General features: G+C 42.7%; 1 protein-coding gene across 12 annotated transcripts in view; it reads left to right on the top strand.

Moving 5' to 3' along the window:
* The window catches only part of RARB (retinoic acid receptor beta), a 324,550-nt gene that overhangs the window by 288,819 nt on the left and 12,599 nt on the right, over nt 1-23,132 (top strand). For all 12 annotated transcript variants that reach the window (XM_017732112.1, XM_017732111.1, XM_017732113.1 and 9 more), the window contains 2 exons: nt 13,168-13,328; nt 20,223-20,399. In XM_017732112.1, the coding sequence (XP_017587601.1) occupies nt 13,168-13,328; nt 20,223-20,399 (338 nt within the window). The remainder of the gene's footprint in view (nt 1-13,167; nt 13,329-20,222; nt 20,400-23,132) is intronic.

Genomic DNA, 23,132 nt, shown 5'->3' with positions numbered 1-23,132 from the left:
AGGGAGGTAACCCTCTGATAAAGGGGCCTTGCACTAATAGAGGAGGAATATTTAAAAATATTCCCTAGAAACCAGGGTGTGGGAAAAATGAGGCAATTAAGAGGAATCACTAGATATCCTGTCTTAATGGTTTATTATATATGTTTTTAATGAGTATTTAATCCCTAATGCTGTGTGATGGATTAGAAAAGAGGGGGACTCAGGCCTCTTTCTGTGCATACTTTTATGTTTCCCCTTCATTGAACATTTTCTCTGGGCAAATTGTTTAACTTGAGCTGGTTGGAGGTGTTCCAGCACAACAAAGCTTTGCTGAAAATAACATTGGGTTGAATCCCAAAATAAAGAGTTGTCTGTTGTGTTCAGATTTGCAGAATTTCGGGATGAGTTACAAGGGGGTCCGGGAAGGAGCCTTGTCTGTTCCTGTCCTCCATGTTGTGCATCCCAGGCCCTGGAGGACTTGGCTGTGCTGTGCGTGCCATGCAGCCTGATGCTCTGGGGCAGTCCTGCAGCTGCCTAGGCAGGTGGATGTTCATCAGCTCTTTTAGGAACTGAATAAACCTATGCTTTTGGAAATCTTGAGTTTTTAGCCCATGCTTCCCATGGGGGTTGTAGCCCTAGAACAATATCCTGAGCACCTCATAGAAAGCGTTCTGTTAGTACATCTTTCATCTTGCACTTGCCACTGTCTTGGAGAAGACCATCCTAGCTGGAAGCAGTCACCCAACCTGTGTACAATGAGTTCAGGGCCCAATCCCACACTGGTGACAGACGTGAGAGATTTGTCATCAGCATCACTGAGATAAGATGGGGGTAGCAGCCACCTGTAATGCCAGATGATCCTGGCTGGGTAGTTACTTCTACTGCTAACTGGGGCCCACCACCCTCATTAAGTTAAGGACCAGCTGTGTGTTGAATTCAGTCTCCTTGCCCAGCCCTTGGCTTCCCTTTCAGACATCATCTCATGTCCAAGTTGCATCCTTTGTTTTCATGGAGAAGTCTGGGAAAACTAGGTCAGTTTATCCAAGTAGAAATTATTATTTTATTGAGTTAACTCTGTGTTGACCTGCTGCCTGTTTGTCTTCTCAAAATGAGCTCCCTTGTGTGCACTAAGTCTTGCCCTGGAAGTTGCAGTGCCCTCAATAATCACTTTGATTTCAAATCAAAAATAAAAAGGCTGCTTTTCTTAGTATCTTTCTATTTCCTGGAAACAAGTGTCTGTCAGCTTTACTTCTTGTGTGATCACTACATCAGGCTGGTCTGGTGTGCTGTGAAAGCACTTAATGTAAAAAGGTTATGTGCTGGCTTTACTGGGGATATTTAAAAGACCTTATGGAGAAATCAGGATTTGGTTCTGCTTGACCCTGACTGACAGAATTAAGCTCTTTGAGCCAGTTGTGTAGTTACTAGCACGACTTCTTTTTTAAGTAATCTGGTCCACTTACTCCTTCAGTCCCAGACAAGAAAGCTTTTTTTTTTAATGAAAGAATATTTGGAATGTATTTTAAAGAACTTCTTTGGCATTGTACATGAAAGATAAAATATATCAAAATAGACAGTCTGATAATTAGGTGCAGGCTTGTGGGGAGTGATTCATGTCATAACGTGAGTGTGGAAACAGCTGAGGTTGCTGCAGGTGTGTTAAGGGAATTCGACCCCGTAATGCCATGATGCTTTTGCCTTTACACGAAGTAGGAATACAGATGTCCAGAGAGCCTGCATTAATAGGTGAGAAGCAGTATTTCTGCATGTGAATTATGGCTGGAGAAGTATTTATTAAAGGAAAAAGCAAGAGCCTTTGTTTCCCAAGGCACCTTTTGCTTTGAAGAGTGGCATTAAAGCCTGCTGCTGTCCCAGGCACAGGGATCCCAGAAGTGAGCTGAGGCTTCAGCTGCTGCCCATTAAGCCTGGCTGGAGCTCAGAGCTGAGTTATGCCATGCATGGGCAGAAAGGGATCCGAAGAAAAGCCTGGGAGGCAAAGGCCTTTCAAGTGCTTCAGCTGGCAGGTGTAGCACTTCGGGGTGGGCAGTGAGATGCTAAAGCTGAAAGTGAATAGACTTCTTTCCCAGCAGCAGCAGCCAGCCTCAGCAGGGCTTTCCCAGAGCCTGCTGGCTGGCTTGCTGTGGCTTTCCTGAAATCCTGAGATGGAAAGAAAAAGAAGTCCCCTGACCTCACTCCTTACTTTCTCTTTAGGTTACAATTGGTGAAAACAGGACTATGTAATCTTCAAAAAAAAATGCCCCACCCCAACAACAAATCTGCAGATTGTTTATTCCAGCTGCTCGGCTTTTGGAAAGGGAGAGGATGTAAACAACACACTAAAATGCAGTGAGATGCAACAGTATTGTTTGGGCATGTTATTTTCCCCTTTGATGAAGCTTTTTTGGTAGTATTATGGCAAAACAGCTTTAACAACAGGCACTGTTCTTTAAAAAATCAAACCCACCTGCAGTCCAAGCCCCCTGGCCAGTGCAGATGTGTGCCCACCAGCTGTATTGGACTGTGCATCAGTGTGAGGCTTAAACAGGCAATTTTTTCTGTCTGATCTAACAGTGCTTCTAGGTCCACCTGGCTAAGTGATACAGTTCTTCCTTTCTCTTGCTGCTTCAGCCAGCCAGGAGGGAAAGCCCGAGCAGGGAGGCTGAGCATGCGTGTGGGGTGCACACTCTGTCCCCCCTGCCCTCCACTTTGGGAGTCAATCTTGGCACCTTGAGAAAAGGAAATAACCTCCCAATTGCAATTCTATTTTATTTTGTTTTAGTAGGAGGAGTATGAACAAGCGTTTGCATTTAGGAAGGAATGTATGTAAGTTCATAATGGCGTGTTTTCCACATTCGCTTTGGAGGAAGAGGTAAATAGATTCTGAGCTATTTCTTTGCTTTTATTGTCCCTGGCCTAGTGGGAGGCCAGGGCTGCAAGCTGCTGAGGCTGTAACGCAGGCAAGCGCTGCGATTCAAGACTGCAGCTCCCTTTCTTAAAACATGCCGGGAACAACTGTTCCTGCACCTTCATGAGCTCAATTTACGGTTGTGGGAGGCGATGTGTTCTCTGCGCCTGATGAAGCGCCCGCGCACGCAAAGCCTCTTCAGACGTGTTGTCAGTTGGCAGCTCTCTCTCTAGATGCACCTTTACACAATTGCACAAGCCACCAGGAGGTACAAATGTGAAATTCAGCCTTGGGGGCAAAACAAAGAAATGAAACTTAGGTATGAATGCAGTGTTATCCATCTGCAGATACAGATATTAGACCTGATCTCCCACTACGCTACTGTAGTTTCGCACTAATAGGACTCTGCTGCGATCAGTGGAGTAGCGCCGCTGCAAGACAAAAACAGCAGTGGGGATAAGTTGGGGCTGCTATTTTTAATTCTGGTGAATAATGTAGGAGCAAACCCTGTTTGGGGAAAGGCAGACTGTGTTCACTGCATGAAACCACCCATAATAAAAGGGAGAAATGCAGTGACATGCTGTCTGGTATTGCTCCTGAACTTCTGCTCTTCCTTCTGGGGAGCCATTGTCCTTAGTCCTGAGTGTCCATGTGCAAGCAAAGGGAAGGGGTCTTCCAGCTCACCTCCTTTTTTTGGTAGCCTTTCCATTTTCTGTCCCATAAAGTCAGTTTTATCATGCACGATCAGAATTTGTCCTGTAGCTCAGACTCATTCATTACATTGGATGAATATGGTTATTATGGAAAGTTATTTTATGGAAGAAGTCTGTTAATGGCATTGTCAGGAAAGAGGTTGCAATTTGTCATGTTAGGTAGCTTGCCAGTTAAGTAAAAAGCAAGTCATATTCTTTTCCTTGGTGTGTGTTAGGATAAGAAATAAAATAGCTGCAGCAGGTTGAAGTGTGAAGTGCTACAGGCAGGCAGTGGGCAGGAATAGGTTGCAGTGTCTGGTCTTAGCTTACAGCCATGCACTTCCTTGGCCATCAGTGGTCCTGGATAATGCCCAGCAAATTGAAATGAGGACTTTGGATAACCCCAGCATCTCCCAGTTGTGAAGCATCATACTACCATGACTGTCTCCTAAGAGAAATTAATGTAATATCTATAGATAAGTAGACTGATTTACCTTTTGATGACCCTGGAGAGAAAGGTCAGATTCAGGATATTTTTACTCATAATCGGTTATCCATAAAGAGTTAGTGTACCAGGCCTCAAGACTGTAGCTCAAAAGGGCAGTTGCTTTGAGAAGGTAGCTTGAAAGGGCACTTCAACAGCTGAAATCAGAAGAGACAGATTTAATGGCCTCTCAGTAATTTCTGACTGAAAGTTCAGAGTTTGAAATTTAGGGATTTTTTTCTTCGCCCAGGCTGTGGTAAAAGAAATGCACTATCGCCTAATAGAAATTCATTTTCAGGCTGAGTATTTAGAAGAGTTTTTCAACTGCTGTATATACATTTGGTCACTTTAGCTGTAAGGAAGAGAAGGAATAATCACTTTGTGTTTGTGGTCTTGTGTATTTTTAGCTAATGTGTTAAGACACTGCAATTGCAGAAAATCTGTCCTCCATTTCCCCAGAGTATTTTGGTTTAACCAGCTGCACGCACAATTTTATCTAGTCTGCCACAGAAGTCACCAGTATATCCACTGGGATCTCGGCAGCCAAAACAGTAGATAGTAAGCACAAGACTTCTCTTCCCTGAGGGTTTACGTTTTCATGGGGATTCTGCCATGGGCTGGCACTTCACAGTAGGTTACCTGCAGAAGCCCTGTAAATTTAGGAAACCTCCCCAGATGTAGTGATTGATTCCCAAAGCTCCTTCCCATTCTTGCACGGAACAGGGAAGGGAAAGACTGGCAATATCCACCATGTGGTGCAATTACTTGCAAACCTGTTGCAAGTGGCATGGTAGATCTTGATAAAAGTTGTAGGTTTTATGTTGAGAGTAAGGAAGTGACTGATTTAATGCAGAATACTGAGAGAGATGGGGCATGACCGGATTGAGGAGGGAATGACATGTGTATTTTAATTTAACAGCTGCACAAGATGTGCAGGGACATTGCAAGACCTGCCTGTGGAGATACTCTGTCTCACATATGAGAATTTCTGGCTGTATTAAGTAACTTGAGGTGATGTCTATGTGAAATACAGATGGAAACATACCAGTGAGTAAATTTTGTCCAAATCAATGAGTATGGCTAGGCTATTTCCATTGCAGATATGTTGGTGTGTCTTCATGGGAAATATTAGTGATTTATTCTGCCTGCAATTGTTAATGCTAACAGCCTTCAATAGATCTTTAAGCATCAGCTGCTTAGAGCGTGTGGATTATCCTATTTCACACTATCAATTAGTTGATGATATTAAAGCACTTTGAAAATGGAAATCACAGGGCAAATGCTATTTAAACAGTTCATCATTTAATGTATAATCCCATCTCTCCACCTACTTTGACTGCAGTATGTAGGGAGATGGTAAGGGAGACCAAGTAGTCCTGTTTCAGTTCAGCCCCCAGTATAGATGCTTTGCCCTGTGTGTCCTGCCTCTGGCTCAGCTGCTCCTCATCCTCTCCTCCTCTACCTGCCCACACCCACGTGCACACATTTTCTTCTGGTTGGTTTGTTTGGTTTTTTCCCCCCACTTGTTCACTGTCTTTCTGTTTTTGCAACTTCTTCATTTCTCATTTGTTCTTAGGGCCTGTTTGGGGAGTGTGTATGGGGATTCCATTTGTATTTCTGGAGTCCTGATTTTTGTTCTTTGGGTAGTTGTTACTCTCTTTGGCATGTTCTATAGAACTTGAACCAGTCCTGAAATAGTATAGTAAATATAAAGGTAGGCATTAGTGGTGTATTCATACACTTGTGTTATGGAAACAGCTTATGGAATTTTGGTGAATTTGGGGTTTTTTTGTTTGTTGTTTTTGTTTGTTTGTTTTTTGTTTTCGTTTTTTAGATTGCTTTTTTTTTTTGGTCATGTCCTTCTGCAACATTCAAGACAAATGTGCCTGTAGAACCATTTGTTTTCTGTCCACAGTGGTTTTGGGTCTTGGATTGGCAGTTCTAGGTATCCCAAGTATGATAGCTGCTGGTTTTGCTTCTGGATGTCTTAAAATAAAAAAAAAAAAGAAAATTACAATTTTTTTTTTAAAAAAGACAGTGAAATAATATAAATAATAATTTAAAATAAATAGGTAAAAAAAATGCCAAAGGCACTCCTTTCAACTATTTTCCAGGGGTATTTTTCTCAGCCTCTTGTTGTGCATTGGCTTTTCAGTTTTGGTCCTACGTCTGATTTCAGATGGTATTTTTTTTTTTTTTCAAAGGACCAGGAACTCCTTTTTTTGCTCATTCCACTTACTAATATTTCAGGGATGTGACAATAGCAGGTGCCAAATTTCATGTCAAAAATGAAATTGTTCAGGCTGATGGGAATCCTTGAAACCACAGATGAAGTTTCACGCCGGTTGAATAAAGCTGTAGAGCATCCATTTGTATCATTCATTCATATAATGAAACCTGCTCTTATAACTCAGCTCTTGATATATTAACCCCGCAGTTATCCTCACACATAAATGGGGGGATGTGTTGCTTTCGTCAGGATATAACCATATAAATCCCCTGTGCATGAATGGAAAAATAGAGGCCCTTAGGCTATAGGTATCAAAGGTCTCCCCTATACTTACAATAGCCTAATAAGGTTATTTTGAAGGCATAGGTAATTACTCACAGACTCCCTATAGCCAGTGATTAATTGTTCACTGCTGAAACATTTCTAAATGAATTATGTTTTAAACAAGCAAATCCTTGGCCTTCTCTTTTATGGGAGGAAAAAGTGAACGGGAGGGACACAAAATTCCACCATTTTCTGTGTTAAATAAAGTACACTGCCTGCTAGTTAAAAGGTCCCTGGTATTTGAAGCAATTTAAATGTACTGCCACACTTCTTGCTGTTTTTGATTCCATGAATGCCTATTTCTGAATTTCACATTTTGATGAAAATATTATTGTTGTCATTAATTTGATATTTAGAAAAGACTGTGGATACGAGAGCTCAGCGCAATGAATAAAACAGTTGGAGTTAACTATCCCTGGGGATAGAATCAATCACTGTTGTAGAAGAGGGTGACATTTAAAAAAGAAACTCAGAAGAAAATGTCATGCTTAAAAAATTAGATTTAAACGCACTAGCTCCTGATTGATTTTTATTGCACTCACATGGATACACTGATTGATTATCAGCCTTACAAATGTTTAGTACCTTTCTCACTTCTCTAATAATCAGAATAATCTAATTTTCAATGTCATTTAAGTTACCATATTCAAGGTTATAATAGATCATATTTCTAATAAAACATAGCAATTATGTAATGAATAATACAAAGCTGCAAGGCAGAGTTCAGATTCACCTTCCTCAAAAAAAAGAAAAAATACCACAAGTGGCTGGAAGGGCCAGTGTACGTGAAGGCAGGCAACAGGACGATGTCCTCTGGATCTGTGGTGTGTTCCCCTGTGGTTGAACTGAGGTTTCTGGCGTGTTGGCCGGGGCGGGTTTGCCATAGCTGAATGTTATTTCTCAATAGGAAACCCAGGGCGGGCTTGAATTCTGTAATATATGTGCTTGCTCTGTGCCTGGGGAAAAATGATAGCGTGCCAGGTGCTTATGAAATGTCTACCATGATCGTTTCTCTGTGCTCCCTGTTAATTTTGATATGTGTCTGTAGAGAGATACTATCTCACTTAATTTGAGATGTTTTCTTCTGGCGATTGTTATCCAACAGCTGACATGGTTGATTTCTCAGAATCAGCCACAAAACATGCAGGTTTCAATGTGTTTTGGTTGTGTAAGCCCCTTACACAATTGTGTACTTGTTATTGGCTTTGTCCATTAGAAATGAGAGGTTTGTGTTTGAAATGGGCTTTGTCTCTCATCATTCTCCATATGTCAAAGCCAAGTTTCGGCATGGAAATTTGTTTTAAAATAGTTTCCTGGCTTTTTTTAAGACTGAGCTGTTTTGCCTAAAAGAAAACATTATTTCATCTGGAAATCACGACCTAGGAAACCAATCTATTTATAACTACCTGGTGTTCTGCATATTTTAGTATGTTTGGCTTGCAATTGCACTGCTGTTAACATGAACAGGAGTCTCACCATCCTGAGCTGATGGCTCGTCAGTTTGTCAAGTGTGATTGTGCTGCTTTCGAGAGGATTATTTTGTTCCTTTACTTATGTTGGAGACGGGAAACTCAACCTCCTTGAGTTCCCTCATCTCTGTGCTTTCTTCTACCAGTTCCCGGGCTTGGGAGCTGCCTGGGATGCACAGCTGGGTGCTGCTTTTGACCATTGGGTCAGAGAGCCTAGCTCAGCAGCAGCAGCAGCATCAGGGTTGCTAAGTCTCCCTTGGTTTGAGATTTTCCAATGTGGCTGTTGGGAAAGACATCCTTATGGACTGCCATTCCATACCATTAGCACAGTTTGTTGAAGAGTACTGCGTGGTATATGTTGGGCATTTAACCTGATGGAGCAGACCTGGCACTGGCAGTAGGTAAGCGTTTTGCATGCTTGACTGAAATTGTCCACAGCTGCTAACTTCTACCGGAATTAGAAATGTTTTAGGAGCTGCCTCTGGAGTTGGAGAAGCAAGAGTGTGGAGGAGCTGTGCAAGGTTTGTGGGTTTCCACCCTAACAAACATCTTGGTGCTCCTGGATTTCCCGGCTGCAGTGCTGAGCGTCAGCCCCACGGCCGCATGTGGCACCATCAGCCTGCCCAGGCTACCTGGCGTTCACACAGGGACAGGTGGCTTCCCAAGGAGCAGGAGGACAGGCGGGGACAGCAAGCCTCTGCCCAGAAGGAAGAACTGGCAGGTCTGCAGTGTTCCTACCTCAGTTCACCTCCCACTTCTCTTCTCATTGGGTTTTACAAACAAAAGGAGTCTTTTTGCAAACTGACCTTGTGCCCAGCGCTGTGCAATTACTGACTTGCTCTGTGTGCTTTATGGTGCTTTTGAGGTTTGTTAGCTTAACGAGTAACTTCCAAAATATTTGGGGACAAGAGAAGTGTGGTTTTACAGGAATGCGAACTGACTGGAAGCACTAGTAGTTGTTGCTACAGGAACAAAACCAGCTAACTAGTACACAGAGCTCTTCAAAGGTCACGGGGATCTCCGAGAGACAAAACTGCAGTGATAGCATTTCAAATTGTGAATTTAAGCTGATTAAGCATTATAATACATGAAAGGAGCTGTCTGTGTATTTTCTAGATATCTGGAGAAGCACAGGTTGTGCAAGTAATAGGAAAAATTGCATTGAGAGTGCCAAGTTCTTCTCCTTTGGACATGTTTGTGCCACCTTTGACGAAGGGATGTACAAATAGTCACTATTCAATGATTTTACCTGATTGTCTTGAAACTAAGTCTCATGGGCTGGATCCCAGACTGTTCTTAGGCCAAGCAGTGGCTAAGTTTGGTGGACCTGAGGGGCTCATGTTTAAGACTGGATGATTCCCTGCTTTAGGACATGCTTGAAATGACCCCACTCAGGCAGGAGAATTGCTGCATGGTTATTAAATGAGAGCACTGGGGTTCTCCAAGAGAAGATGTTTGTGTCTTCCCTATGCTTAGTTCCATCTACAGCAGACCCTGCTTTCCTTGAAAAATATATCTGACCCTCATGCAACTTTTGTGCCCTGTCCATCTCTTCAAGTAGAAGAGGGAAAGTGTATCTGAGGCTAAGGAAAAAACAGTGGCAAACCTGGAGTGAGGAGAACAGACTGAACAGGACAAGAGATGATGTTCTGCCCCTCTGCCATCAGGGAGGAGGCTGAACATTTGAAGGTAGGGGCTGGTTCTTAAGGCAACAGAAAGTACCTTTGCCAGCTTGCAAACCCTGCTGTGGATGCCTGGAGGTTTCTGGGTGTGGGAGCACAAGTCCTGGCGTGTATGTCAAGGGGACAGGGAAGCTGTCACAGGAAGATGGATTGAAGCAGACGTGCACAGGTGTGGGCGTGTGTCGCTCAGCCTTCTGAGACGCGCCAAGACCTGGCTTCCTCACGTATCAAGATACACCTTTTTGCAGTCTCTTTCCACACACCACCACCTTATTTATTTTTCTTTAAGGTTTTTTTAACTTCCAGGAGTTCTTATAGGGCAAGAAAGCTTCCATACTGTCCCCTCTTGGGCGCTCCTAACTAATGCAGCCATCAAGTCAGAATTTAGTGCACAAGTAATGAAATTCATAACCTGAGTTTTCTACGGCAGCATTAACTGTGACACAGATTCATCACTGGCATATCATCATTAAAAGGCAGTGGAATTGCATTGGGGATTGATGTGATCGTATGCATGTAAAGATCAAGATACCAAAAGGTGTGATTTATGTAATATAAGCATAAGCTGTAATCCAAAACCCTTCCCACATGCGGTGTGACAGTTCCTGTTTCCAGACCAGTGATGGTTTTTAAATTTACTGCGTAAATGTGTGTTTATATGTTTTTATTTAACTCTTTTAAACATAGTGTTGTCTTACGCTCTTTCTCTCTCTCTTCTTTTTTTGCATGTTGAATTATAGCTGTAGTTAAATCTGCCCAATAGTTCAGTGTTATTGAAATGCTTTATATTTTTGGAGCTTGGGTGTTATACGTCAGCGCTTTAATCCATTATCTTACAGAGAATATAGAAACACTGACATGTCTGATGCAGCCTTAATGAATAAAGCAAGAAAATATATATATTATTCTGGTTTATCATTATTATAAAAGCTATCAGAATCATACAAGAAAGGTAATGAGGAACAAAAACTTTTTTTAGTTTTCAGGATACGTTACTTCTCCCCTTTCTCCCCTTTGATTTGCACCAAAAAACAAAGAGGAAAGAGCTGGGCCAATTTGGTGGTGAGAGTTGATCAGCAGCTGTCCCTGTGGTGGCCTTTGGAAGGAAAGGGACTTCAGATACAGCTGCAGAAGGAGCAGTACTGGGGTAGCAAAGGAGCATGGCAGGGTTCCTGCCAGAGTTATCTCCTGGTCTCTGGGAGCCCTTGGCACCTGCTTTGAAGCCTGGTCTAAATAATGTGTTCATCTTCCACAAGGAGTTCAAAGCTGTGGAGGGAAGTAGTTGCTGAGGCTGCCTGCTTGGCAAATTAGTCAATCAGCTTGTAGAGCTATAAGTAAGTGGGGCTTTGTGACAAAGGTTTATTGCTCTTTGTGGTTGTATAGGAGTTTTGAGAATTTTCTAGGGAACTCTTTTATCTCCCAAGTACAGCAGTGATTAGGATTTATTTCTGAAGTGCAGTGGCAGTTGGCAGCACTCAAGATGTACCTCTGGGTCCTGGATGTTTTTTCAGTGCCAAACGTGGCACTTGTGCTCTGCCCTGGGGTCCAGCAAACAAAATCACAGCATTTGCTTGAAGGGAAAACTCGTAAAAGGAAGTGGGGTGATCCAGTCTATCCCCCTAAATCTGACTACACTGGTAGCATTGTACCTTTTTCAAGGAATAACCTTTCTGGTCCATTCTTGCTGGCCTCCTTTGAGTCTGTGTTCTCCAAACAGCAAAATTGATGGTGTTCAAGGTTAGGCTTTAATCCAGTGGGGGGCTCAGCATCCCAGCCCTGATCCAGCCAAGCATATGACTGACTTCAGTGCGGGTCTGTCACACAGTTAAGTAAAGTTCATGCTTAAAATGTGAATGATTGGTGTCAGAGTTCTCTCAGTTGCAAAGTCAGACCTTTAGTGAGAAAACCAGAGCCATACATTGCATGGACTATGTGCCTAACGGCCTCGTGAAGGAGAAACAATATTCCCCACATCTCTACTCGTTTTCTATTACACACAATATGTTATTTCTGTAGATGCCCCTGACACTGATGCTTTCCCAGCTCACTATTTTTTCTGCTCTTTGTGATTATTTGTGGTTCACTGGCATGTAGGAAGCAACCACAGAAAATGTGGAGATGGGCCTGGGGAACCCACAGGGAAAAAGAGCTGGCATGGAGGTGGCTCTGTGCTTCCCTCCCTATGGCATGGATAGATGCACTTTGTGGGGCAGGACAGTACAAATAAGAATCAGCAGATCTTTGGCCATCCAGAATCCCTGGCCATGCTCACATGTGCCAAACCCACCAGCCGCACCCTGCAAGTTTAGGACCTTGTTTTAAATATCGTGAGGTTTTGAATACTAACAATGTTAGGATTGGTTTTCTTTATCCAGTAACATTTAGTCTTCAGGGTGTTTAATATTGACATGGAGTCTTTGGGGAGAGGGATTGATTTTGCTTGGCTTTGTTGTAAAGCCTTATGCATCTGGTTACACTTAAGACGTTAGCTTTAGCTAACAGCAAGCCTCTTGATAAAATTCACAATTACTGGCAATACTGTGGACATGGACTTATCTCCTGGGCACGTTTTGTAAAATTAAGCTATTTTCATTAAAAGAACAAAGAGCAGCATGGTGATGGAGCAGCTGTCATATTTTATTACAGAACACAAATATGTGGGAAATCAATTACAGCATGAGTGCGCACGATGCATATTTCCAGTAATCCCCCACGGCCGGGGGAAGGTAGAAGGCTGATCTGAGTGCAGAAGCAGATGGCAAGCAACTTTAGATAGCTTCACTGCCATTTTTACTCTTTCAAGTGTTTGTGCTTCTCCTTTGATCTTCAGAACTTGGGGTTTATGTGTTTCATCTTCTTTCTTTTACTGTTTTCACATTTAACTTTCCTTTTAAATAACTTTTGTTTGGTGGAGTTTGTGTTAGTATGGGGCTGTGTTATCTTCCATGCTGAGGTACTTAAGAAGAAAGACAGTTGCTGTCTTTTTTTAGTGTTGTTCACATCCAATAAAATAGCAACTGCGTCACCGTAGAGGACTTCACCATCTACCATGCACAGCTGTAGTGCTACAGTGAAAAAATCCCACCGCACAAAATTACTAAGACACTGTGCATATGAAGTTGTAGTAGACTTTCCTGGAAGGCACATACTATGGGAGTGTGATAGCACACCCACAACAAACCCCTGTGGAAGTTTGGTTTCATCACGGCTCATTACATTTAGTTCTTAAATTATTTTTAAATAAGTAAGCTGGAAGTATTGTTCTCTGTGCATATAACATTTTTATATTCACCTAAAATAATGTATGTTTAAAGTAACAGCATTTTTAAAAATAGAGCAGCAGAAGCAACATAGGTTGATCTGAATAACCCCATGTGATCGGTATCTCTGCTTTTCTTACAGCTGTCAGAAATGATAGGAACAAAAAGAAGAAGGAACCTTCAAAGCAGGAGTCCACAGAAAACTATGAAATGACAGCAGAGTTAGATGATCTCACTGAGAAGATCCGAAAAGCTCACCAGGAAACCTTCCCCTCTCTCTGCCAGCTGGGAAAATACACTACGGTTAGTATGGTTTGAGGCACATAGTGTTCTGGATATGCTTGGATGATGTGAATTTTGGAGGCTCTGGACATTTTAAATAGATGGAGCAGTAGATGCACTCTTTGCACCTCCTTAGCCAGGGAAAAGCAGAGGTGTGCGTGCGAACGCTGCCTGCTGGGGAGAGAAATTGCACTTAGACGTGAGCGCTACTTAGCGGCATCACGAGAGACGTCTGGAGGATTAATCCGGCCAAACGACCAGCTCTGAGACCATGAGTCAGTTACATTCCATCATTCATTAGAAATTTGTTGGCTTCCAAAGATGTGATCTCTGCTCGTGCGTCAGCGGATTACAACTTTGCAGGTGTAGGGAGTTCTTAAATGCTGCTGGATTACTGGTGATAGTCCCAAAGCTACCAAGGTCAAGGAAAATATGAAATGTTTAAGTAAAACAGTTTCCAAAAGGCTCATTTGCCATTTATTTCTAGAATCATAGAATATCCTGAGTTGGAAGGGACCCACAAGGATTATTGAGTTCGACTCCTGGCTCTGCACATGACAACCCCAAAAATTACACATCCTTTCCCAGTCTACCAAAATATCACATACCAGCAAAAACTTCTGCAGCTTTTAGAAATGAAAAATCAGCCCCCCCATCAAGAAGCTCAGTACTATGGGAACTTCTCCAGAGATGAGTCAGGGAAATAATTTTTCTTCTATACATATATATGTTGCTAAATACAGGGAAGCTCAGTGATACTAATTGATTAAAGAAAATTCAATGTCAAGTTTGCAAATCCAGTAATAAAAGAGATGACAAAAAAATAACTTAGGTAATGTTTAGAGCATTGTCAATGGAGGAATGACTTTGCTGGGTCTGGGCTTGCTGTTGGTTGCAGCAGCACTGGCTGTTTCAGAGGGAGACACACAAAACATCCTGAGGTAGTCAAGCATGTGCTCTCATTGCTGAGAGCAGGAGTTCAGGAGTGACATGGCTGGGCTGAGGAGACAGCTGCCTCCATAGTGCTTGCCCTCCAGCCCCAGATGAAGATCTGGGATGCAATCCCCAGAGGCCAGATGAAATACTTCTGTCACTGGATTGCTCTCTGTTTTGAGTAAATTTTCTGCTATTGAAACATTAAATTTCTCAGAGTGGTGTAGGCAAATTCCTGTGTGCCATCAATATGCACTGTTCTAGCAATCAGGGTGCTGTTTTATGGCATTTTAATCTATTTAAAAAGCAAAGGGCAAGGCTCAAAACTGAGGTCTAAGTGTAAGTCTTGGTATTTAAGTGCAAGAAAAGCAAACGCATATGGTGTGATGATAGAAGAAGGTATGTTTTTCATGTCACTGAAAGTATTTTCACAAACACTTTTCACATTTAATTCTGATGTAGATCTACTAACCATGTAGATTGGTTAGTACTGGGGAAGGAGCCTGTCCTCCACATGCTTCTCTGGTCCTTCCCAGAGGAACATGTTGGTATGTATTTCCACATTACCTCGGAGTTAGCAGAGTGCGTTGCAGCTGGTGGGATGGTACTGCATCCTGGTAATTGCCAGAGATCCTGGAGGGCTGAAAGATAAACCTTGGCACCTCTACACTTGCATTAGGTATTGGATGCTGAAGTATCATTAATATTTTAGCTCTTGAAATGATACAAGTGGATGAAATTGGAGAGGGTCTTGTTGCATATCACACCCACTGCTGATGTCTTCGTCCTTAGGTTCCATCTGAAGCCCATGGCGAGTTTATGTTCCTGTTGGAATTTCAGAGCTCTTATTGAGACCACTTGGATGTCAGTAATGAACAGATGAATCTTGTCTGTCTAAGGAGCACGAGCAGCCATGACCTGACCACACTCTCTCTGGGGCTGGATATTGGTCATTTGTATCTCAGGCCGAATGGGGCATTCATATCTCAGGGCAGGAGATATTTTGCTTTTAGCAGTGGTCTGTTGGAAGTCCACAGTGGTGGACTGCTGCATGGGGCTGAGCTCCCTCCTGTTTTGTCATGGCTTGGTAACGTACAAGCTGCAATAACAAAATTATACTGAAAGAGTTACTTTTGGCTTACCTTGAATCTTTGAGACTGATGCAGCTTCCTTCGAATGCTGAGTCAAAACTAATAGCAGTGGTGCTAAATACTGTCTTCTTAACTGCATTCTCATAGTCTGTGTGTGAAATGCAGTGTTTAAATCTCTCATCTAGGTAAGGTCTGGCAGCCACTCCAGCATTTTATGTAGGACTTCAGTGTCAAAAGCTTATGTGGGAAGGACAGAGTAGCACTCGAGCTGGAGTAAGGGTCATCTTCCCCTCTAGCCACCCGTCAGCCCAGGGGCAGGGGAGAAGCCTTTCTGCAGCGCTGAGGATACAGGAGGATCTGGGATGTGGGAGCTGTGTGTGCTGGTCACAGGAGCACAGCTCCAGTGCTTGGACACCACCACCAGCTGCTGATCGAACGGCAGGGCTCCGGCAGCAGTCTGGGACACTTGAAGTAGAGACCAGAAATCAAAAAACAAAGGAGCAGACAGCCCTTTTTCTAAGTGCTGAGTCCAAGGGGAGCTAGACACCTCTGCTACTCTGCTTTTCTTGATAGTAACAATCTAGTACAGGTAGAAGACTGCCCCCAGTCCTGCTTTTATGTGTGGTTCTGTGTGCTCTCAATCATGAAGCATGACGTGCTCACACTACAGAGCACACAGACTGCTTTTATAACCTTAGAGTTTCTAATTTAATTCTCTAGTGAGGGGTGAGAAGTGAGTGTTTTTAACCAATATGGATTGCCTTGAATTTTGTGAGCCTTCCCCTTTGTACTGGCAGCGATGGTGGCTGGAAGAAAGCATTCTGCAAGAGCAGCCCCTGAGTGCCTTTGGTTACGTGATCATTCAAACTGTTTTAAAAGAAGATTTCATTTGTTGCTAAAATGAGCAAAGAATTTTAAGTATAAGAGTGTAAAGTAAAAAAGTCATTACAGAGATATAATAAAAAAAAAAAATCTGTTCAGGCATTTGGCTTGTGTATCTGGCTTCTCTCCCTCTTGAGCACTGCAGCCTGCATTTCCCAGAGGGAAAGGTTACATGGTGATTTCACCCCCACTCCCCCATTGTGTTTTTACCTGGTAAAAATGGTTTTGGAGAAGCATTTTTCAATTATGTTTTTTTATAGCCATCTGCTCTTTAAAAAGAAAAAGTGGTCCCATACTTTGCATAGTTAATAGAAGTCTACTTAAAATAATGGGAGAACAGCACTTGTATTAAATTCCCTGGGTCATTTGACTTAACAGTTGCATTTGGTGGGCAGTGACAAGTACAGGTCTTCCAATGATGAGAATCAGCAAGCTGTTTATATGTAATGGATTCCAAAACTCCATCATAAACAGATCTGTTTTATTACTGTCATCTAGGTAAGAGAGAGTGCCTGAGTAATTTCTCTGGAGATGTCATACTTTATAGTATAATTGAGTGTAACTATACTGCTTGTCCCTTGAGAGTGGTATTATTTGTAAGTCTACAGCTGTGTTACATCAGCCTTGTGATAAAGGAAGGATAAGACAGAAAACAATTTTGGCTCTGCCGACCCTTGCTGCAGATTCTGCTGGGTTTCTCTTGGCTGGCTGGAAGTGAAGAGGTTCCACATCTTGGCAGCATATTGTTCTTTGTAAGTGCTGGGCTTAGAAGTTATACAGCTATTGTTCTGTGCCATTGCAGAGGAATATATATATGTATGTATGTATGTATGTATGTATGTATGTATGTATGTATGTATCTCCTGATACTGGGACTGAGCAGGGACATATGCCGTGGTCCTCGGTGAACTCGCCAGGGCTGGAGTGCATTTCTCCTTTTACTAAAGAGGCATCACAAGTGTTCCTGATTAGGGCAGAGTACCCCTGTGAGCCTTGTTTCCTTTGTAAAGTGGATTTTAAAGACAGTAGGGATTCTGCTGCTGTGTGTGTTTCTATGAGTACCTCATCCTGTATTGTTAATGTGGAGACAGAGCAGTCTGCAATGAAAAAACAAAAATGATGGAAAAAATGGGATCAATTTATGTGGCAAAAATGGCTGTTTAATTGGATTTCATAGCTAGGTTGGGCTTTTCCACTGATAAAGATGCCACTAGGGTGTATTACAGTATTGTTCCACCATATGTGCACTGGTGCATAGGCCTGAAAAACGTGCGAGACTGCTCCTGGAAAAGACACCCAAAAACCCTCTTCAGTAAAATATTCAGGAAAAGTCATAGCGTCTGCATCTTTTTCACAGCATGGGTAGAGGAGATCTCCAGGCAAATTTAATCAGAGTTTCTGTTTCTATTGTGCATTGTTTTAACCCCATGTTTTATTGTTCAGTGTATACATTGATACTGAGTCAGTTTTGGGTTTTAGATACTGAAAAATGCTGCTAAAAATCCAGCTCTTTTTCCTGTGACGCTTGTGTCAACATTCATTAACAGCTAGAATGTTAAAACTCTTTCCATTTGTAGCATCTCAAAGATAATGTGCAAACCACATTAGCTCCAATGCTGAGGGATCTGGCACCTGGCATAATAAAACACCTGGTTATTTCGTATTTTATTAACTGCCCCTTCTCTTCAGTTTGCATAATAGAGAGTTAGATTTACATTTGTTACGATGGCTGTGCATTACTCCTAATAGAAGACACGTCAAACTTCCCGTTGCTGGCACTGCAGCATGATAAAGTAACCTCATATGATACTGATGAAGATTTCGTTCACACTTGCTGGTTTCATGCAACGTCTTTTTTTCCAGATGGATACCCTATTGTAAAATGATTTCCTGCTTTAGGCTCTGCTTTGTGTAGCTCTCTGCTATGCCATCTTTCTATGAACTGGATAAACTGCCTATTAAATTTAATTACAGCCTGAATGACTGCACATCTTGATCTTATTTTTCCTCCAATGTACTGTATTTCACCAAGGTCCTTGAGGATGAAATAAAATAAATCTGAAGGATGCATACTCCAGTAGCCGAAAGAAATGTTTCAAAGGGCATTACAATGACTGTTAACCCATTAGTTTTGGACCATTTTGAAGGCAATTCTTTAGGTTTAGCATTATAAAGACATTTTCTTCTATCTTTCCTCTGTCATTAAAAAAAAAACCAAAACAAAATAGGAGAAGTTTCCAGAATAAAAATTCAAATACAAATGATAAAATTAATTAATTACTTCCTAAAGAGTGGGGTAGCAGGAAGGAGCATGTATATTCCTTTAGACTGCTCAGCATGGTTAGCATTTATTTTTGCACTTAGGGCCTAATGCAAGTATTCCTGGCTCACATCTCCACCCTGTTCCAAGTGAGGGTGAATGTCAGGCTGGCAGTGCCCTGGGGACCTGTCAGGGCTTTCCCCTTCATGGCTGATGGTGGTGGTGGTGTTCTGTGAAGGCAGCACTGGGATGGGGTCCAGAGCATCACAGCCAAGCTGAGCTCACTCCACATTCCCTCACCAACCTCTTCCAGTCCTGTGTCCTTCCCGTGAACCAAAGAAAGCTGACAAGATAATGGCTTCACTGGTTTTCAAGGAGGTTGACGTCCCCACCATCAGCAGTGGTGGTGGCAGGCTCACTGGAAATGTTTCCTCCAAGGAAGTGTGATCTGTGTAATTTGAATGCTTTTTGATGGCTGTTTAATCTGCCATGTCTGTTAGACTTTTAGGTTGAGACTCTGCTCATTTAACTTTAATTTTAAAGTTAATTTAACATTTTAACTTCAACCAGCTAAGACTGAGGCAGCTGATCATGTTGGCTTCCTTTGCAGCTGGGGAGAAAGCCTGGGCATATTTTTATAGGTAAAATTCCTCCTGCAATGAAGAGGAGATCACCCAGATGCTGAAGGCAGCTGCAGTGCGCACTAAACTTGGTGGCTTATGAAATAGGGGACACCATCACACTGGCTGCGTCCTAAATAGCATTGGATCAAATGCTGGCAATGCACTGCATACGAGGGCAGAAGGAGAGGAGTTGGGTATTTCAGAGCTCTATCATTACCTGTTTCTTGTCACTCTACGGGAATCCTGAGTGGATTGGAATGGACTCACCAGGTCTCCTCGTGACACCCAGTGTTGGTGGGCTGGCATCAAAGGGGTCACAGCAGATTTTGAGTCAGACAATTCTTGGCTGACATGTTCAGCTTTTTCAAGGGTTAAGTGGTTGTTCCAAATGTATGAAAATGTGAGTTTGATCACAAACTTAACAGAAGTTTCCTATTCACTCTAGAAAATGATGGACATTTTTATTGAGGTAGGTGAACATACTGGAAACAGTCTCTGAAATATGCCACCAGTATGTCCCTGTTACACTTCCAGCAGTGGGGTGTATGTTGGATGCACCATTAAATGTGCACATGGCATTCATGGGGTTTTCCTTAACATCGTGTAAATAAATGCTCTGTAAGTCATGGGAGACTGTAGCTTCAGAAAGCTGTGGCAGAGCCACAGAGCAGAGAAATTAAGCAGAACTAATTTTCTAAGACCTTAAGAATGTGAAACTATGTTCTAAATACTGTGCTGCTTTTTCCAGATGAGGACCCAATATTCTTGTTCCACTGTTCATTTATATTTTCTTGGGTACAACTGTAAATTGTCTTTCTCAATGCACTTATTATATAATGGCAAGGAAGAATAATGAGGGTGGCATTTGGAAATGTTTAAGTTCATTTGTATTCCTTGTACAGATGGCCTCTGCAATCATAAGCAACAGAGAAATATCCAAGGAATTTTCAGGCGATTAATCCAAGTTTAAAACCAGCATCATCCCAACAGCAAGCTGCAGAAAATGCCTGGAATGTTAATAGAAAGTACTTCTGGAAGGAAAACGTGGTTGTTGTTTCCTTCCCTTGAAAACCATTTACTGAAAGGGACGTTGTTGATTTATGGGGCCTTCTGTCTGTCTTTCCAGAACTCCAGCGCAGATCATCGGGTTCGACTGGACCTTGGGCTTTGGGACAAATTCAGTGAACTTGCAACGAAGTGCATTATTAAAATAGTGGAATTTGCAAAGCGATTGCCAGGCTTTACAAGTTTGACCATTGCAGACCAAATAACTCTACTCAAAGCAGCCTGCCTGGATATACTGGTATGTATTTTTAACATCATTGTTCTCCTACTAATGCATTTTCTATTCTTCTTTTTATTGTAATTGACAGGAAGAGGGGGGGTGAAATACAACCCTGACCTTATTGTTGTAAAATTGAACTTACTGGGTAGTCTAATGCAGTCAGAAGATGACTCCAGCACACCTACAGAGGTGTGTTGAGAGGGATGAGCATACTTATCAAAATAAGTCCTTACACTTTGTGGGTTTCAGTAAAAGGGGCACATTTTGGTATTGTGGCATGTGTAACTTCGGAAAATTTTCTGTACTGTTAACACTGAAGAGAAACCTGTTTGTCCTTCCTTCCTCCTTCATCCTTCCTCCTTCATCCATCCTCCTCCCTCCAAAACATAATCTTCTGCATAAAGGATACCTAGAGAGACAGTCCCCTATATAATGGTTTAGGAATGTGCTGTAGCTGTGGTCATGAGGGAATTTAAGGAACAAGACACAAGTCTCCAGAGTGTTTTTCAGGTTTTAGAGGGGAAACTGGTGTGCCTGGAGCCTGTTTGATGCAAGCCTCTGGCACTCAGATCCCCCTGCTTTCTCCAGTACTGCAGGTATCTGTGGAAGTGGCCAATACAATGGACTTGGTACAGATTTTAGCTAAAGGTAATTTTATTTTAGATAGGCAAATGTACAACCTGCAGGAGGGAGCTATGCAGGTGGGCAGGGAGTTTTTCTCCAGACCTTGCCTTGACACTGTGTCAAGGCAAGCTGTCTTCCCTCCCTTTGTCTCTGGTTGTTTCTGTCATGCTGACCTTCAGAGGAGCCCTCTGGGATCTCAGCATTTCTTTATCAAGACCTTAGAGGTCTTCAGGCTTTTAGTGGCAAATATGCTTTGTATTATTGGTTGTAGCAATAACTCACAGTAAAACAGTATGTTCAATGTAAACATGTTTTAAATGTTTTATTCTGAGGTCAGACCTTCAAGTCCTCATTGAGCCAAGCATGGCCAGTCAAGAAGCACATTGTAGGATGGCTACTGTAGATATATTTTTTTGTCATGACACAGGAGTTTAAACTAGGGAAGTTGAGGTTGAAGTAATTAATCTTGGACTTTCTAAAAGTGCATTGCTTCAAACAGGATCATGTTGAGGAGGACGTTAACTGCTGTGACCTTTTCCTCTTGTTTTGTCAAAAGCTGTTTGGAAGAATCGCATCAAGAGGACATTGATGAAGGAGGAAGAGGGGTAGGAGAGGGGAAGGGGTATCATTCTTTGGCCTATAGAAAAAGGGAAGGTTGAGGTTGCCCTGGCATGCTCGAGAGTCACCTCTTGTTGTTCCCTTAATCCAGGCACTCATTCAGACTCAGCCATCCCATTGTTACTGAGAGTGTCCCTCCGTGGGGCAGGGCCATTTGTTACCAATTGCACGCCTGTCATCACCAGCTCTGTCCTGATAAGACTCCGTTACGTTTCCCTTACACAAGAGGCAGATGGTGATCAAAAACCTGCAGCGTTGCCTCAAGTGTGTTCTGCCCGCAGTAGGGGATGGGAACTGCTTTGTGCTGTGCTGCTGTAACCTGTAACAAATAGTTAATACAGAAACTACCCAAAAAAGGCAGGGAAGAGCTGGGATATAGCAAGAATCTGCATATCCAAATTCTTTACCCGTAAAACTTTAGCCCTTAATCTGCCACCCTGTTTGTCTGTGCCATGCCCTGTCTCCATAGCTGCTGGATTACAAATACCTTAATTCTGTAATCTTGCAAGCTCCTGGTGCTCTTTGTTGGGATGGGCAGTGGGAGCTTGCCCTGGGAACATGCACAGCCCCTGTTGCACAGGGTCCCCACAGCAGCTCCACTCAGTGCTACCATTGCCAACACCAGCTCAAAAATTGAGGGGAGCATTTTTGGTAGGGGTTCTATCTGAAGTGCCTCAATAAACACACTTGGATCAAAGTGATTAAATAAAAGCCGAGTTGCCAGATGAGAAAAAGAGTATGAAGCAGGTGGTAAATGGTGACTTTATTTAAACTAGTTAATGGATAGAAAAGGTTGATTCTTTAATATGATTCACTACTTTGTGGCCATTGGCAACCTTCAAGCTCTAGTTATAAACTTTATTGAGGCCTGTCATTCCTGATCACCTGCTCATTCTCTTTTTTATTTTTCACAAAGCCAGAGAAGGTGACACATCTAAGCGAGCAGGGCATAGCAAGCGCCATAGGAGCCCGCAGCTGGGAGGAGCTGAGGAACAGATATAGCATGGTTGCTGCAAATGGTCCTAACTTTCCTGTGTGACATTTACACAAACTTTATGTGACTATTTTATGGGCTGCTTAAAAAGAAAATGGGATAATTACCATGACACAGTAATGTGTAGTGTGCGCGCTGCCTGTGAAATGCTGTATCCATTAAACCCGCATCACCTGCACATAATCGGAATTGCAGTGCCACTCTCTATCTTTATTTAAGCTGAACATCAGTACTGGAGCAGTTTCAATAGCACATATTTCCACCCCCGCAACAAGCCAGTTGTCCTCGTTATGAGTGTTTCAAACGTTTCATTTTGCTGTGCCTTGAGATACAGAGCGAGCCCTGTTCCCCCTCCTGCTGCACCGAGCACCCAAGTGCAGGCTGTGTGAGCTCTGCTGAGCAGGGCTGTGAGCCTCAGCAGTGTGCCCTCATGATCCTGCTGCTCTGCCATGCCCTGGCCATGTTCCCAGAGCCCGGTATGCGGGAGGAGCAGCATGGGGCTCCCAGGTAGGGTG

Source organism: Corvus brachyrhynchos, unplaced genomic scaffold (genome assembly GCF_000691975.1).
Source record: "Corvus brachyrhynchos isolate BGI_N302 unplaced genomic scaffold, ASM69197v1 scaffold53, whole genome shotgun sequence".
NCBI lineage: Eukaryota > Metazoa > Chordata > Aves > Passeriformes > Corvidae > Corvus > Corvus brachyrhynchos.
Note: the sequence above shows the minus strand (reverse complement) of the source record. Positions and strands in the feature narration are given on the sequence as shown.